The sequence below is a fragment of the Falco rusticolus genome, chromosome 10 (genome assembly GCF_015220075.1).
Source record: "Falco rusticolus isolate bFalRus1 chromosome 10, bFalRus1.pri, whole genome shotgun sequence".
Classification (NCBI taxonomy): domain Eukaryota; kingdom Metazoa; phylum Chordata; class Aves; order Falconiformes; family Falconidae; genus Falco; species Falco rusticolus.
In genome coordinates, this window is record NC_051196.1 from 8,625,831 (window position 1) to 8,642,812 (window position 16,982).

At 35.7% G+C, this 16,982-nt stretch overlaps 1 protein-coding gene across 5 annotated transcripts in view; it reads right to left on the reverse strand.

Annotated features, from left to right (window-relative positions):
* The window catches only part of SBF2 (SET binding factor 2), a 255,148-nt gene that overhangs the window by 23,888 nt on the left and 214,278 nt on the right, over positions 1-16,982 (reverse strand). For 2 of the 5 annotated variants that reach the window (XM_037402206.1, XM_037402207.1), the window contains exons 27-32: positions 15,906-16,102; positions 11,461-11,598; positions 10,211-10,306; positions 6,560-6,631; positions 3,698-3,882; positions 1,199-1,375 (exon numbers count right to left, since the gene is read on the reverse strand). In XM_037402206.1, coding sequence (XP_037258103.1) covers positions 1,199-1,375; positions 3,698-3,882; positions 6,560-6,631; positions 10,211-10,306; positions 11,461-11,598; positions 15,906-16,102 — 865 coding nt within the window. The remainder of the gene's footprint in view (positions 1-1,198; positions 1,376-3,697; positions 3,883-6,559; positions 6,632-10,210; positions 10,307-11,460; positions 11,599-15,905; positions 16,103-16,982) is intronic. The other 3 variants (XM_037402209.1, XM_037402208.1, XM_037402210.1) reach the window with 3 other exon arrangements.

A 16,982-nucleotide genomic window follows, 5' to 3' on the forward strand; every position in this document is an offset into this window, starting at 1 on the left:
GTTTAAATGTCACACAGCTAGTGTGTGACATTATGTTCTAGCCCTGAGCAGTGATACACTATTACTTTTCCTCTCAAATATGCCAAAAGAGATTAACTCCAATGTTATAATCTCCCCTTGATCTCTCTGCTGCTATAGGGACATGTTTATGTTATCAAAGTGACATTCGACTCATTTAGCTGCACTTATCAACTCGCTCAACTACTCCGTGATTGAAAACATTCTCATGCTGAGGGAGCCAAGCCTTCCTGCCCCTTCCTGAAGAACACAGCAGGCAGTGCCCAGTGCCTGTGCTTGCACCTCAAGGGGAAGAAGCTAAGGCATGCTTTGCACGGCAGCGCATTTCAACCAGGAGTACATTTTCTGATGCGTAATTACTGAAATGACTGCGTTACAAGTATTTCCTCCTTAAGAAATCAGCATAAGAGTCTATTCTGTTTTCTATGATTAATTGCATTTAGAAGAATGTATTCAGCAGAGGATTCTGAACATAACATGCAACTGTTAAAAAGACATTCACTATAACTAAAATGGTTTTGGAGTTAAAAAGAGCTGACTTTTCCACATCCCTCTTAATTTAAATCTTGCAAAGTTACTTCCAGTCTTGCCTTCGTTTGGTTAATCTTTATGGAAGGAAATATAGGATAGGGAAGTAAAGGAACAGATTCAGAGAGAACAGAGATTAATACACAAATAATCCCCCTCTCCCCTACAAACACTTCCCCATGTCCCACACTGATAAACAGATGCTTGCTTATTTCTTAAATACTTGTGCATATGGAAAGCCAGGGTGGGAACACGTATGAAGAGCAGAATACTGGTTTTAAAATCAAAAGGCTTATTTGTTGTTCTATAATTTTTTCTGATTTTTAAAATATATAAAATCAGAAAAAGCCGTTAAAATCAAGACCATAAATTTATACAGGCAGAAAAAACTGTCTTCTCTACTTTTGTACGTGTTCCATGTTATAAACCATAAATTATGTTCTAAAAAATGCCTTCCATATTTGTAAATGTTGTGACTGTATTAAAATAATGATGCTTATGTAATGACAGAATTGATAGTATGCAAAATAATGACAATGAATAAAGAACAGCTGGTTAAAACACAATAGTTCTCTGTCAGGAGAGCCTGAAATTTATTTTGTGTAAACAGCACTGCATATAGATTATTAGAAGTACCTGTCATACAAATTACCTGTGGGAACCACTCTGACTCCCCAAGTGCTTTAAGGAATGTTGCCTCAGAATCTGTAGGAATAGTGCTGGGAACACAAGCTCTCATCAGCTTTTTAAAGCTTGCCTTTGTCTGACGGATGTCACTGAATTCAACAGGAACAAATTCACATTTCAAAGCAAAATCAAGTTTGAATCCCTGTATGAAAAGGACAGCAGCAGATGTAATTTTAAAGGGAAGCATATTTGTCACTGTCATCTCATTAAATCTCTAAGTTTTGCCTGCTTTATTGCTAAATATTTGAATTCCTAATTAAAAATCTGTTCAGTTAAATACATGCCCAGGACAATAAAACTCCTTACACCACTTGCAAAACATACCATAATAAAGTACCCATCTATTACTCGTAACAGCAGAATATGCTGCACAGCAGAAGATGATTGAACTCTTCATTTATCATTAATTAAGAAATCAAATAGAAACGTGAATAATTGTTACTATTGCATTATGGCAATTTAATTCTACATAATCATTTCTCTCGCATTACTCTTCCTGTATTTCTTTTCATCAAAGTGTCTCCTTTACCAGCACGTTCTGAGGGCTACAGTTATAAAAAGAAGACTTAACAAGATAAAAAAAATTTGATATGAATGGATCCATTTGAAAACTTCAGGAAGAATGTTCTCTGGAGAAGCAAATGAAAATGCCAACCCAATAAAACTGGAAAATTTTGCAGGAAAATACAGTTTTCTTACTGTTCAAAAGAACAGTCGGTTCTAACAATGACAAATGTTTACTTTCAAGATTTCTGTTTAGTCTTTTATGTTACATTATTATGCCTTATAATATTAAATCAGAACACTGACTATAGACTTCAGAGGGTATTTCTGTAAATTACTGTCATGCTAATTATATTAGAAAGAGATAGACTGTCAAATGAGATTAATTTAAAATGACCACTTTGTGTAACAATGTGTAATGAAGAAAGTGAAAGGAAAATGAATTTGCAAACCAATAACAAAAGACAAAGTAGAAATGGAATAAGAACTAATATCTGTTATAAAACCATCATTTAAAAATACAACTGAAAATACAAATATAAAAGAATGTTCTTTGAAATTAAAAAATTCAAAACAGAAACTAAATTTGCAAAGAATTTTAATTCACTCTGCTACAACATCGTTCTTCCATCTCCTGATATAATTTCAGAAAGAACTGAATACTGATCTATCTTCCTACTACCCATAAATGTTTTTGGAAATTATATATTTCAAAAATAACATAGCGTTTTACGCATGCTTACATTTTGAACAAGAAAGTAGAAAACAACTGATCTTTCAATCTTTGAATGCAGAGATTTGAAAAAAATGATCTGCAAACCTTTTCTGAAAAAAGGTAAAACTACCAGGCATTAATGTACAAGATATATGTTTCTTAAACAACTGCATTTAAAATACTAAAATCTATACAAAGAGGTGTATGAAACTGTAGACATCATGGTCCTCGTCATGTAATCAAATGAGGATGGACAGAATTCTGGGTTGGCCTTATTCACATCAATTAGACTTCACCCAAGTTTAAGTGCTGCCCACAGTAACGAAGCTTTTCTTCTCTGGCAGTTGCTTTCCTGACTAACAACATTCCATTTGCTTCCTAACATATTTCAACACATTAAGAAAAATAAAATTGCTCTTTTAAATTGCCAAATAAGTCTGTTTCATGTTTCCCAAAATACGAATCACTGAGATGACAACTCAGCTGAACATTAGATGAGTAGTCAGCAGAATCAGGTACACCAGAGCATGGCTTTGAAAGCAAGAACTTGGAGACACAGAACTCCAGCATTTCCCTTGGAATAGCTCTGAACAGCCTCAGCCACTACACCAGCCCTACTCCATGTGCCTACAGTCCCAGCGTTCATCTTCATCCCAGCAGCTACACTGAGCAGTGCCAAATGTGCTGCCCTCGCTCTCTGCAAAGCCAGTGCAGGGAGACAGCTGAGATGGCAAAGACACGGTGACTTCCTCACATGAAGGCTTTGCTGGATGCTCTGCTGCCTAGCAATGCAGTTCCTTCCTAGCCATTTCTTTCCCAGTTTGAATGCTTTTACTGTGCACGAAGTTATTCCATTCCTCTAGTCATCTGTTACCCACCTTTGTATCTCAGCTCTACTACACATCAGCACTTGACCAAAAGTGACAAAGAGGGCTCTACTCACAGAACTCTCGTGAATTTGAACTTGCTCTTTAAGATAACTTAGTATATTTTAATTTATGTTGATTTTCTTGTATTATATAACCTCAAAGCTTGATTTTTCACCTCCCAGGCAACACTGAGTTATATAGCGTTGTTATTCTGCATATAGAAATAATCCTCGTAAGAGTTTACACCTTTAGGAGAGTTATTCATCCGCTTTATCTGGAATATTATTTACTGCTCTGTAAAAACATCAGGGTTATTAAACTCAAACCACATGAAAACTATGTTAAAATTAAAACGAAAATTAAAAATTGCCATTACCCGTAACTGAGATTTTTCTCCAAATATATAGAGGGCTGCTTGCCGTCTCAAAAGCTGACTTTGCAGAAAAGGGCTGCTACTGTAAGAAGTGGAGTTATCTTTCCCTGCAAGTCTTGCACCGACATCAATGAATGGAGTCTGAGTGTTGATAAATCGGTTACTTGAACGAAGACTTGCCCATACACCTTCATAAAGATGAAAAATATTTCAAAATCTCTTTACATGAGGCACTGTAGATCTTAATTATTGAGGCATATACTAAAACATAATTTGGAAAGTAGAGTGCTTAAACATGTCATTGGCTCTCTCATAGGACATAATTAACAGTGCATGCTGGAAAGAAGTATTTTCGTAACAAATTTTGTCAAAAACATCGTACTGCATTGTCGTTTTACCTAAGATACTAATACTGCACAGTGCTCTCTATTGTAGAGAGAATGGTTGCTATGGTTATCAGTAATACAATGATAAAACGAATCACAACTTGCCAGTAATTAGCATCCATTTAAGCATAAGGAACTGAAGCTGCTAGTGTTGTTATTTGCAGAGATTGGGACAAAAACTTGATGTATTTCCTTGTCAAAGGCTTATTATTTTGGAAGCCTAACTAGTAAGAATATTATATAATTATTTCCTTCAAAAACGGGAAATGTATCACTTAAAATTCCCTGCTACCTAGAATTCTAGAGTTCCGTTTGCCCTACCTAATGTAATAGTATCAACCGTATCATATTATAATGAAAATGTATATAAAGTCGATCAATCAAAATACTACATTTCAGGATAAAATATTCAATATTTACTCTCGAAATGCCATGATTAAAATGCAGAATGCCATGAATAGTTTTTAACTGTCCACATCTAATGAACAATCAGAAATGAAAATCTAATCTAATAAAGTTCTTTATTTAATCTTGTGTTTCACAACTATATTCTAGCAGATGTGACTACAGTACAGTTGTGTGAGTAGAGAGAAGGATGCCTAAAAGATCATGGTCTTATAGTTTCAATCTAGCAGCTAGTTCACCATTACTCTGGCAGCAGGGCATGGAACAGAAATTCCAAAGCCAGCAACAACATGAGCTTGAAGCAGTGCAGCATGACATGGAACCACCGACTTGCACCTGAAAGCAGCACAGCAATATTCGAATGGCATTGTACCGACCTAACTGACGTCTGCCTCTCTACAGCATTTTTAATTTGCGTACTGTGCCTCGCTGATGCAGCCAGATTGTACAAATTTCCTCCTCTGGAAATGACAACACACAGACACTCTCTGATCCGATCGTGCTTAAGTAAGCTTTGTGATTTCAATGTAAGATAAAATAGTGATAAACCAGATTGCCAAGGCCTGATTAGCACTAGGTGGAGAAGAGAGAAGTACTAAATGTTTTTTTGTTCCTTATGCCTTAGTTAACAACGTGAGGTACGTGAAAGGTACTTGATTTTCAGAATATAAATAGCACTACTTGAAAATCGAATCCCTTAAAGTATACTAAATTTGGCATTCAAATCGCAGCGTGAAATTCTTTAACCTAATACGCAGCAAAACAGTTTATCGGAAGAGACTCTTGTCCAGAAATCCGTGAAGCAAGATATCCAAAAGAGGCACCAGAAATCCCTTGTAGTAGTAGAAATTTAGATATTAGAGTATATAAAAAACCCCACTCCAACCCTTTCAGGAAAATCCAGTAATATCCATGGTTAACATTTCTTGCGTAAAGAAAAAAAGCTGCAGATAACAGTAAAATTCCACTGAGATAGCTCAATCAGCAAAATAATTTTATTCTGTTTTTTGGAAGCAGGACTGTGTTTCTATTAAAGAATAATTCTGTACAGTAATCCTCAAAAGGGACTTGTCTGTACAGTTTCTAAGTCTGTCTGGCTGCTAGTCTTAGATGTGAGCAAAGGAATAGGAGTAACTGAGAACGGCTGCCTATGAGCTTACAACTTGGTAACAGTTCTAAAGAGTTTCCACTTCAAAGACAGTTTTATTAAAATACCTCACATAGTACAGTAGTATGTTTAGTATAAACTTCTGTCCCACTTCTCAACTACTAGAGATGAAATAATAAAGACTTTAGCAAGCAGAAATTACAGCGAGCATTTACTAAGAGAAATAATCTCTCATTAATTCTGTATGAAAAAATGGTAGCTCCAACACAGACAACTGTCCTTAAAGATGATCGATACAAAAATCAACAGTGTCACTTTCTAACATTTTACAAAACAGGCCATCATTAGCACCTGCAGCACATCAAAAGCAGCAAAAGTGGTTACAAATACGTGCTGATGAACATGTTGACCAGTGATGGATAACAGTGATTAAAAGACACAATTGTATTCATATTCTAATATTGCTTAGTATCTTATTTTTGTTAGAAGTATCTAGCTTTCATTATTTGGCATATATTGTATTATTAAAACTTTTAATTTGCCAGAAATAAATTTTTCCCTGTTCACTAACATTAATAATAACTTTGGAAAGTTCACTGACTAGGTCACGTTTCTTAGCTGTTTTACTAAAGCAGTAGGAGGACTAAATGCTCTTTTGCAGAATTTTGCTGTTTAAAATCTTCACACAGAAAGTCTTCTACATTTTAACTCCACATTAGACTATAACATTATTAAAGAATAATAACATGGTGAAGCGTGCAACTGATCACTGTCACTGCATCATACATTCAATGGCCAAAAAACCCCAAAACCAAACCAAACCACAACACTGAACTAAACCCCCCCAAATTTTGTTAATGCAGATTCAAGGCTTTCTGTCAGTAACACTTTAGCATGTATTAAGATATTGCGGTAGTTATGGAGATGGCAGAAAAGAATGTGCTTTCAGGACACAGAATACAGTACCTTGGTGGACTCTTCCCTTAGTTGCTGATTTGGAATTTGAATGAGTGAAACATTTATCTCTGTACCCAAGCACTGGTAGATAACAGTTAAGACAGAAGGAGGAGGAATGGAATGCACATTGCAGCAAGACACATCGCAGGAGAAAAGAAAAGGGTTACTTATTAATTTCCAGAGATCTAGTATACATTGAATTTATTTATAGTATATGATTTATCAGACAGCACAAATCTTAGTCATCACAAGACAAAACATCAATCAAGCCAGAGACCCAATAAAAATGGGAAGGAAGTACCCATTTATCAAAAAGGAGTAATTTTCATTGTCATAGCAATAGTTTCAAACACGTAGCACAGCCATCATGTGTTTTTCCATTATAATACCAAAGGAAATTTAAGTATTAAATCATTCTGCCGAATACTTTATTGAAAGCTTCTATCCAGCTGAAAGTTACCTTAATTAAAATCCCAACCTTAGTGCTTTTTAAAAAAACTGGTTTAGTCTATTTAGGTACATAATTTGATGGACCTTAAAATCAATCAGAGTGCAAAATGTTAGCTCTATACATCTACAAACATTTTAAAAGGACTGTGTAAAAGTATATAATTTAGAAAACATGCAATATCTATCACACAAAGGTTTTTTTTTGCCCCCTGGCAAAAATCCTCATTTTCAGTGGGAGCTTTATATGCTTATCAGAGAGTATATTTTTGGTTTAAAAGCCACATCAACACAACCAACTTCTCTTAACACAAATATTCTATTAAAAAATACTCAAAGTGTTAATGTCTCCTGCTTTTAAAATAGATGTCTGAGCTATATTTATTATAAATATCCTAGTATTTTTCCAACAGCAGCAAACTGTACTGAAAAAACATTTTATTCTGTTAAATCACACAACAATGCCAGGTAAGAAGTGCTGTTCTGTAGAACCACGCTACACTTACAAAGTAATGTAAGAAGAAAAGGTACCTATTTTGAGTGTATCTAGAATTCTTCTAAAAAATATTAACCAAAGTATTGCCAAAAAAAGGTCCAAGAATGGAAATCTATTATGAAATGTAAGTACTTGGACAAATATTTCAGATCAGAAACAACTTAACTGGGCATCTGGCAAATACTTTGTTACAATGTTCCAGATAAAGTAAAAAAAACATACCTGACACAGACACAAATATTCAGGACTACTGATGAGCATTCAGATCTACGATGACTTTTAAAAATGAGAAATACTGTTCAAGCACTGGCACCTATCTTTTAACTTAAATTTTAAAAGGATGTGTATTAAAAATATGTTGTCTGGCACAAAAAATAGAAAATGTCGTTTTCAATTGGTGTATCATAACTGAAACTAGCTTTTGAGCCCTGGTACGTGTGAGAATAAAAACAAAGCCACAAAAACACTGCTATTGTATTTTGCAGAGTGTAGTGGGTAATCCATAGCCGCTTGTGATATAAAGGATCTAGCTAACCTCACTGTCTATTTTTTATTTTGTTTTTATTTTGGGGGGTTTTGACTTATTCTTAGGAATATGAAGGAGAAAGAAAGCACCATTTTCAGACTATCTGCATATGTCTGTTTTTTCAGCTGACCAAAACCCTGGATTTTTGGTCCTGCATACAGTCTCATGACACCCCTTCACATGTGAAATGTAACTAGCTGTGAAAAAGTAGTAAAAAGCTTTGCAATAATAAATCCTGTACATGAATTTATTTGATAATAACAATTTCAGAGATTCTATATATTTTGTGTATTTTATTTTCTTCTAAAAGAATTGTATTAGCTAATCTAAAACCTCGTGTTTACTCCTCTACAGGGAGATATTCCCTTTCCCTGTTCTCTCTTACCCGGTCAGCTTCTCACCTTCACTAGGGCTCCCACTGTACTTGTAAAACATTCTTACATTTCAGCAAAGTCCTCACGTATCCTGCTGAACTGTGACTAGACTGCAGATACTGGGCTGTAATTACACCTTTCACGTACACAGAGCAGGTGTGGCATCAATCCAGCAAGACACAAGATAACTTCTCTGCCCTCTTCCCGATTACTGCTGGAATTTGGCCAAGAGATTTCAACGTCCAACCAAACAACACATCTGTGACCTAATACCGCCTCAAGACTCCTTTTTTTCTTCACTGAGCAGCAACAAACTCATCCTATCACACTTACCACAAACTCTAATCCCTGAAACCAGCCATAGTTATTTCAGTAATCCTTTTATCTCTAAAAGACAACTTTTGATGCAGCCAACCCGCAAGCTTTCCCTTTCTTATCTGGAGCACCTTCACTGCCCCTCAGCACCACTCAGCTGTTGGCACTTCAGTCCCACAGGAGGGGATGGAGTACCACCAAACATCTGCTGCTGGCTGCCCAGCATTTTCACTGTTCCAGTGCAAAGCCAGGCTGGGCGCAGCCACCAATTTACCTAACAATTCCAGGCACTATTGACTCCTGTTTTCTTACCTCTAATTAAAATCATAGTGTTTTTTCATCTCCATGTACTACAATAACAAGACAGTGAGCAGAGAACATAAAGAGAACTTTGATTTATGAAATACACATATACTATGATTCATGAAAATGCACTTTTTTTTTTATGATCACCACTTAACTGCCCTTCCTCTCTTCCCTTCTGCTGCATTTCTCACATAACTTGTCTATACAGCTCTGAGTATTTCTCTTTCCCTGCCTTTTTCCTTTCTTCCTTTCTCTAATCCCATCCATCTCTTTTGCAAGTTTTTCTCTACAAAATTGTTTTGTTCTTCCCCATACGAAGCTACAGTTTTCCTGTCACACCATGATTTAGGCTGGAATGGACCTTAGCAGGTCAAAGTAGGTCTAACTAATTTTAGATGAGGTGTCAGAAAGGAAGAAAAGCAACTTTTAGATGCTTAAAAATAATTGTAAGAGGAGTAGGAGTCTTCAGGGCTAAAGGCAGTAAAATATAAAATGCTCCCTTTTGGGAAACAGATTCACCTCTGTCCTAACAAACATATTTAAGGAATTTGATGCACTAATTTGTGCATATATTGCACATAAAAGATCGTAACAATTTCTCCAGACTACAAGAGTAAAAGTAGTTGGAATCCACTTCACAGCCTGAACGCTTCTTGTATAAATGACAATGAGGAGCCCTTGTACCTAAGAATAACTATTTCCAAAGAATGCACTATACCTCCCTACTTACTACACCAGGGCACATATCTCCCTCCTTTACCTAGAGTAAAATTATTCAGACAGATTATTGGTAACTTTGTGAAGCATCAGCTAATCTTCAGTCAAATGCCAGAATGACCTGTAGTGGAGATTATAAAGCCCATTCAATCCTAATATAAAATATGTCTTTTCAGGCCATACACTTTAGACAAATTAAAAACATGCATGAATCACAAAGTATTTCAAAATTTAATTCCCGAGTGCTTGATTTTCCATTGATTTCCAACATGGAACAAGCTTTATGTCAATGGTAAGTAGAGGACTTAAAGAGAAATTAGATATTTAAATCATGTCATGGACTGAGGTTAATCTGCAATTTCTATTTTGTTGTTTCAGAGGGTAATGAATCACTAAGCAATGTAATTATTTTCATTTCACTAACTTTTAAAAAATCATTTATTACTTCAAGTAATAGACTTTGAGCTAGTCTTACTAACCTCCTTGAGCAAAGCTATTGGATAGATTTACATCCAAATGTCCTGGCACTACCTGCTTAAACACAGTAGACATTCTTGAAGCCCTCCTTTCAGTGCCTAAAGTCAGCCAAAAAAAGAATAGAAGATTAAAAAACTACTCAGACTAACACTTAACATAACTGATAAAATGCCCCTTTTCAACCAATACAGCTAAATTCTTGCCAATTTCGTACTTCAGATTTATTTTTAAGACAGATGTATACATTGGCAACAGTATGGAGATATTAGATACAGCTAAGTAATCAACATATTTTACAACAAAGGAAGCAAAGCATGCACACTTCAGGAATGGTGTTATTTTACAAGAAGAGCCACTGAGTGGCTATATTAGGCCAATTATCACCAACTGAGCAAGACAAGACAGACACAATTTTAAGTCACATACTCGTCTTTCTAAGACATTGGGGTGACCTTCACATAAACCCTAACAGGTTTCATCACATAGTAACTGAAATAAAACATGGATTCATTTCTTCATGGTTCCACATATAAGTAACTGAAATAGTGTATTGTGAAAGAGTTTTCATGCAAGTAAAGCGCTATTTGGAAATGACATTAAAAGCCCATTATGATGATGTAACACACACAAAAATGCCTATATACCTTCCATGGCTGTTGCAGATAAATAGTGTATCTGTTAAGGCAGAATCTGAGCTTACAATCTCATATTTTCTCGTTATATGAAATAGAGTAGTATTTTGCATTCTCTTCAGTTTGGCAGCTTCTTATACAATATACAGTTTTTAATACACTTAATTTGTTGTAAGACTTTAAAGCTCATCTTTGCTTTTGATTCTGTTCCATAATGTAATTGTTGCATTTGGTACATATAAAAACCCAAAACAAAACAAAACCCAGAAAGTTTTGGCTTCTTGATATTCTGGAGAACTTTATTTGTTCCAGCATTGCAATAAATTACTAATGCCTCAGGACTGGACATTATACTTAAATGGATTTCACTAAAAAAATGACCCACAGGTGGATAATAGTTTACTGTTGGATTAAGAACACTGAAAAATATTTTGAGAAAGATTATAAACATCCTTTACATACAGAAAACTCATTCAACTGAAACTAAGAGTGAATAAACTATCTGCAAAGTATAACTAAAGAAAAAGCAGAATTTGTATGGGCCATTGGACTAACATGAAATTAGGAAAAACTCACTTTTCAACTTTACCATAGAAAAGCACTATACAAACCAATTTTACCTGGAGACAGAGCAATTGTTGGTCTAACAGTGAGAGTATTACTGCCATTCATTTTGCAGTGGACGGATATCACATTTAGGAAGGCTTGTAGGTATTTTTCCTGTTCTAAACTGCTTGAAGATTCTAAAGAAGCAGGAGCTAGAGTCACAAGAAGAATCAAATACATTAAAATACAAGTACCTTTATAAATACATAGAATAGCAAAACAAAAAGCTTATTAAAGCAGAGCATTGAAAATGTCTCGTAGTTTGTCAAGTTTCAAAAAGCTATTCCTTTGATGACAAAAAATGCCCAGATGTTCATCGCCTGCAGAGCAGCACCCAGCAGCATTCTCTTGCATTCCACCCCACAAAGCTAAACTTCTGAAAGAGTCTGTTACCTCACGGTCACTACTTCAAACATTAATCACTAGCCAGTGATCAGAGCAAACGTAATGGAAAAGTAGTTTTCCCTTCACTCTCAGAATGACAAGTAACGTTTCTAAGTTTGTGCTGCTTGTCAGCAAATGTCAGCCTTTTAAAAGAATGTGTAGAGAACCATTTCTTTAACAGAATTAAGTTAAACCCATACTCAACCAGTGCTTCCTCATTCCGGTAAAGGAAGGTTACTTGAGATGTATTGCCCAGTCACTGAAGTATACATAGATCAAAAGACACCAGTGTTCATGCACTCTGCTGCATTTAGAGTCATCAATGGAGATAATCTACATGTCCTTCAGGTACCCCACCTCCAGAATCCGACCTTGTGAATGGAACGAAGAGATGAAAGAGGATGGGCAGTGCATGCACAGCTGGGTTACACACGTTAAGGGATCCCTGACTATGAAAAGCAACGTTCCCATTCCTCAGTGACAGTCCACCTGCTCCTTCACCAGCAGGTAACTTGAGGAAGAGTCTCCCCACATACTTCGGTAACTTGTAGGAAAGGGAGCTGCAATCTTGTGAGAACCACAATTCCTTCTCAAAAAACTTCTGCATAAAGCTGTATGTGCATGTAGCTTCAGATGACTACAGATGTCAGAAACAGAGTAATTTTCTAATTGTTACTGTGTTGCTCACATTGCTGGAGACACAAGAAGGACCATTTCAGAGAGAGAGAAGTGGCTGCAAAAGACGGGATGAAAGCAAAGCCAGAGAGGAAACAGCTTAAAAACAGAGTGTGGAGCTAAAAAAGGCAAGATGAGAAGATATAATGGCTCTGACAAAGTACTGAAGTTAAACAGTCTACTTAAGACAATCTTGAGACTTAAGGAAAGTTAACTAACAAATAACAAAACAGAGAACCAAGGGAAAAAACCCTCAAAAGTAAGAGAAATAAAAAAATGAATCTTAACCAGAAAAACTCCACCCATTTGTGTGCAGGTGTGAGGATTTAAAGGAAGGAAAGGAGATGAAGGTCAGGCCCTGGGCCACACTGTGGTGACAAAAAAGTGTCCGGTCTCAACGAGTCAGATCTTTTTCAAATGCCAAAATTTTTTGAATTCTAGTTTATTGCAGCCACCGAGGGACTCGCTATAGGACAAAAATGTCATAGCTGTTTAAACCAAACCAGGATTTGGTATCTTGACCACAAAAGCCAAGATTTGGAAGAAGAGATAAGGGGAGAGAGTCAAAGAATTTGATCGAACACACTTTGATGAACCACAGTGGTAACTTATAAATTTTTCTAGTGATGATCCAATCAGATTCTGTGCTGGAGACTAACAGACAGTAACCTAATTAGCTGGAGGTGGCAAAAGAAGAAATGTCAAGATAGGCCTGTTAAAATTAGTATCTAAATAGTCCTGTTAAAATTAGTGCCTGAATTGGAAGTACAATTAGGAAGCGATTAGAAAACGTATGTGCAGGAAACGTCATGCTGTTTCTGTCTGACAAAGTGGAACAAATCTGGAGAAAACCATTATTTTCTCTTCAACTCTTAAGTAGAGTTTACACATCCTGAAATCCACTTGAATGATCTCTGGGTCTCCTAGTCCTTGAAGCAATCCCACAAAGAGTCAATTTAGTTCTTAATTTAGCTAAGTGAAAGGAAATAAAATGCCAAAATCAAAGGATAGTGTCTTCACTACTTGCATTTACAAAGTTTTATTTTGTGAAGAGTATTGGTTTTGCAGTGTGCATTTTAGGAAAGAGGCTCAGGAGACTAATAGCTGATTTATATGAAAGCCTGTTATTGAACTGGGCAGACATCTGAATAAAAAGATTGAGGGCAATAGTGTCCCTGTGAAAGATTATAGATGGAAAATTTCCCCTTCATCCTTAACACCAATCATCCCACCATACAGTGCTTAAGAGCAGTATAAGGGGATGAAAGACTACTGGTGACTCAAGGTATGAAGCCCTTACCTGCACAGGTGAACACAGATTTCTATAGTGACTGATGTTTTAAGTACTGTATCATACACGAAAGCCAACACAACAGCATAGATTTAAACAAAAGATGGGGATGGTGATCCTGGTAGCAGTTTAATAAATCCCAGGAAAGAAATGCATTGCTTAGTAACTCAGTTAAGCTTGCCTCAGCTGCTAATATGTGCTCTATATGCCTGGGTGCAGGTTGCTGCATCTTTACCTTACAACAGGTCCCAACACAGTCAATAATCCAGCCTGTATCAGGGTAACTGCTCTCTTGGACAGTGTTACTACATACAAGAAACATACATGGTCTTCCCACATGGCAATTGACCAATACTTGTAACTCACGTGTAGAATATCATATTTAGAACTACAATACCCTGCAAAAAACTCCCAGAAAAGGTGAAGTGAAATTCTGAAACCAGCTTTCACGTTTCAAAGGAACTTCTGAAAAGACCTGCACACTCTCCATCTCATATTCAAACATCTGTTAATATCATCAAATCCTTTGTGGACAGACATTAGAAAAACACAAATCTGTTGCACATGTAGTTTGGTTCTGTGCAACACTTCAGTACTGTGCTTAATTTCTCTAAAAATATATATTCAGTGCTTCTTATGTAACATACTGATCTCAGCTATGCTTTGAATGCTTGCTCAATACCCAATTTAACAGGAAATCACAAAAATGTTCACCAAGTCCCAGCAGGTCTTCTTGGCTTCTGTCTATCAACCCAGAACCACCTAATAAAAACCTACTCGTATGAAACCTCTGCTTAGGAAGGTATGCATCTGTCAACCTGAATTTAAGTTAAGATTATCTTTGTCCTCTTAGTTTGCTATAGCAGAGAATACTCAGCAGATAATTACCAATTCACAAATTAGCGTTAATAGCCAGTCCAGGCAGCGTCTGATATAAAATGTGTTTTTCTAATATCTCTGAAATTTTGAGAAGATTTTTGCATCTTTAAAAAGATGCAGTTGTTACACACAAAACCTCATACAGCTTAACATTATGGCTGATATAAACTGTTATTTACAAGTAAAGGAAATGTAGTTTTCATAAAGATACTCTGTGAAGGAAAAATTCAGGAAGACTATGCAGAAAAAATTCAAATCATGACCTTCAAATTACTTTCATGCGACTTGCACATATTTGTACAGTACGCTTGTTACAGGCTTTGAAAAATTCTGTAGAACAAACCATTCAGTAGAGTCAAACCTTTTAATTGTGTTTTAATCATTACTGGGGTGAGACACAAACATAAACAAGACCAAGGAATTTCCTCACTACCTTAATGAGCTCCTGGTATTCCAACTCCCCCTCAGATTTTCTTTTCCTTAAAAATTATGGACTAATTCTAGAATAATATCTAAACAACTTTGATTAAAGAGAACACTGTCATTTTCTTCAGCAATACGCCAAGTTCACTCTTGACATGACATTAACCTGAAGAAACTTATCAGCATAAGAGATGGAAATCCAGGCAGTCACAATACGTATCCTAACTACTGTCTGTGAATGATAAAAGTCAACCAATATTATTTCCAAAACTAATGTTGCCCTAATGTTATATTCTCCTGAAAAATTTAACTATTCTGACAAATCTTGTGCTGGTCCAATCCTGATCACACAAAGGAAGAGATTCACTCAATGGAAAGACTCCAACTAGAATCTTTCAGGTCTATGCTTTATAAAAGAAAGAAAAAAGTTAAACTAGTATTACAATGAAAAACATGAGGAAATCAAATGGATAATGGTCTTCCTAATATTTTATACAATCTTCTATTAAAAGGGACAACACACATTCAGTATGTAAATCAGTGCAAAGGAAAAAGATAATTTAAGGGCAACAGGGAACTCCGCATAGCATTTGGCAGATACCAGCTTTCATTTAAATTACTCTTTTTGAACCACTTTCGTGCCATTCAGGACCTGCTTCTTGACATACAGTAAATTGAACTAACGCAGTATCAGATAACCGTTCATATCCTGTGACTTTTGGTTCAATCATATGACTGATTTCCTCTAGAAAATAAGTATTTATACATAAAATTACTTACACAGAAAGCCTAGCTGCATCTGCTCACCTGTAGGATGTGTGTTTTGGGATTTGAAGAGGCCAACAACACCTTTTCCGTGAAAGCCCCCAGATCTGAGTAGAAGAGTACTGTTTTTAGTGTTTTTCCAACAGACAACTGGCAGGCGATTGTGACGGTAACAGCGAGCAACTCTCTGCAGACTGCTGTCTTGAACAGACTGAGGTACTACCAGAAGCCCAGGGTAACTGTATTGACAAAAAAGTGAAAAAAAAAAAAAAAAAGCTTTCAAAACTTTAAACAACAACAAAAAAATTCCCTAAAATTACAAACTGAATATAAATCTTAATGAAAATACACCTCAACCGTTTAGCAACTCACATTTTTAGTCCGATCAGGGCAAATACCTTCATTTGTAAAGAAAACTGCATTTTAAAACCAACTTTAATTAAGAAAAATTTCTAAGACTATCACTAGTAGTCTCTTTCCATTTAAGGTTATTTTTTATTTGGTAGTATTTTTCTTCTTAGTATATCTCTTATCTGGCACTATAATGAAGCTGTATTTTTCAGCATGTCAAAAAAGGGAATTTTGAGGCATGCAAATGATGCAGTAGTTTTGTTCTGAACTTGTATATGAAATATGAGAATTGAAAGGAAAGAATGTTAGATTGCCTAAAGTATCACAACTAAAACAATAGGTTTTGGTTTATGTCAAAATACATTTAAATTTTACAGTCAGATTCCTTGGAACAGTGTATTTGAAACTGCATTTTTGTGTGATTTTTAAAACAATACAATACATTGAGAGATTAAGAAATTCACTGACACAACACCTTTAAATACAGAAAACCCAGCAAGAGAGTAGTTGTGCTCATGCTAGCAAAAGAAGGATTCAAGTAATATGGAAGATTATTTTCTAACTCCTCCAAAAATATTCAATTTAAGTGCCAATTTCATATGTTAAGAAGAAACCAAGACGAAGAGCAGGGAAAAGTTAATGCTTAGTAAACAACTTTGTTCCTCTACAATATACACCGTTCCTGTAAATTCAGTTCTCTGACGTTTACTGAACTGCCCTCATACAAAAACTGATATACATAATATTTATGGTCTACTTCTTAAAACA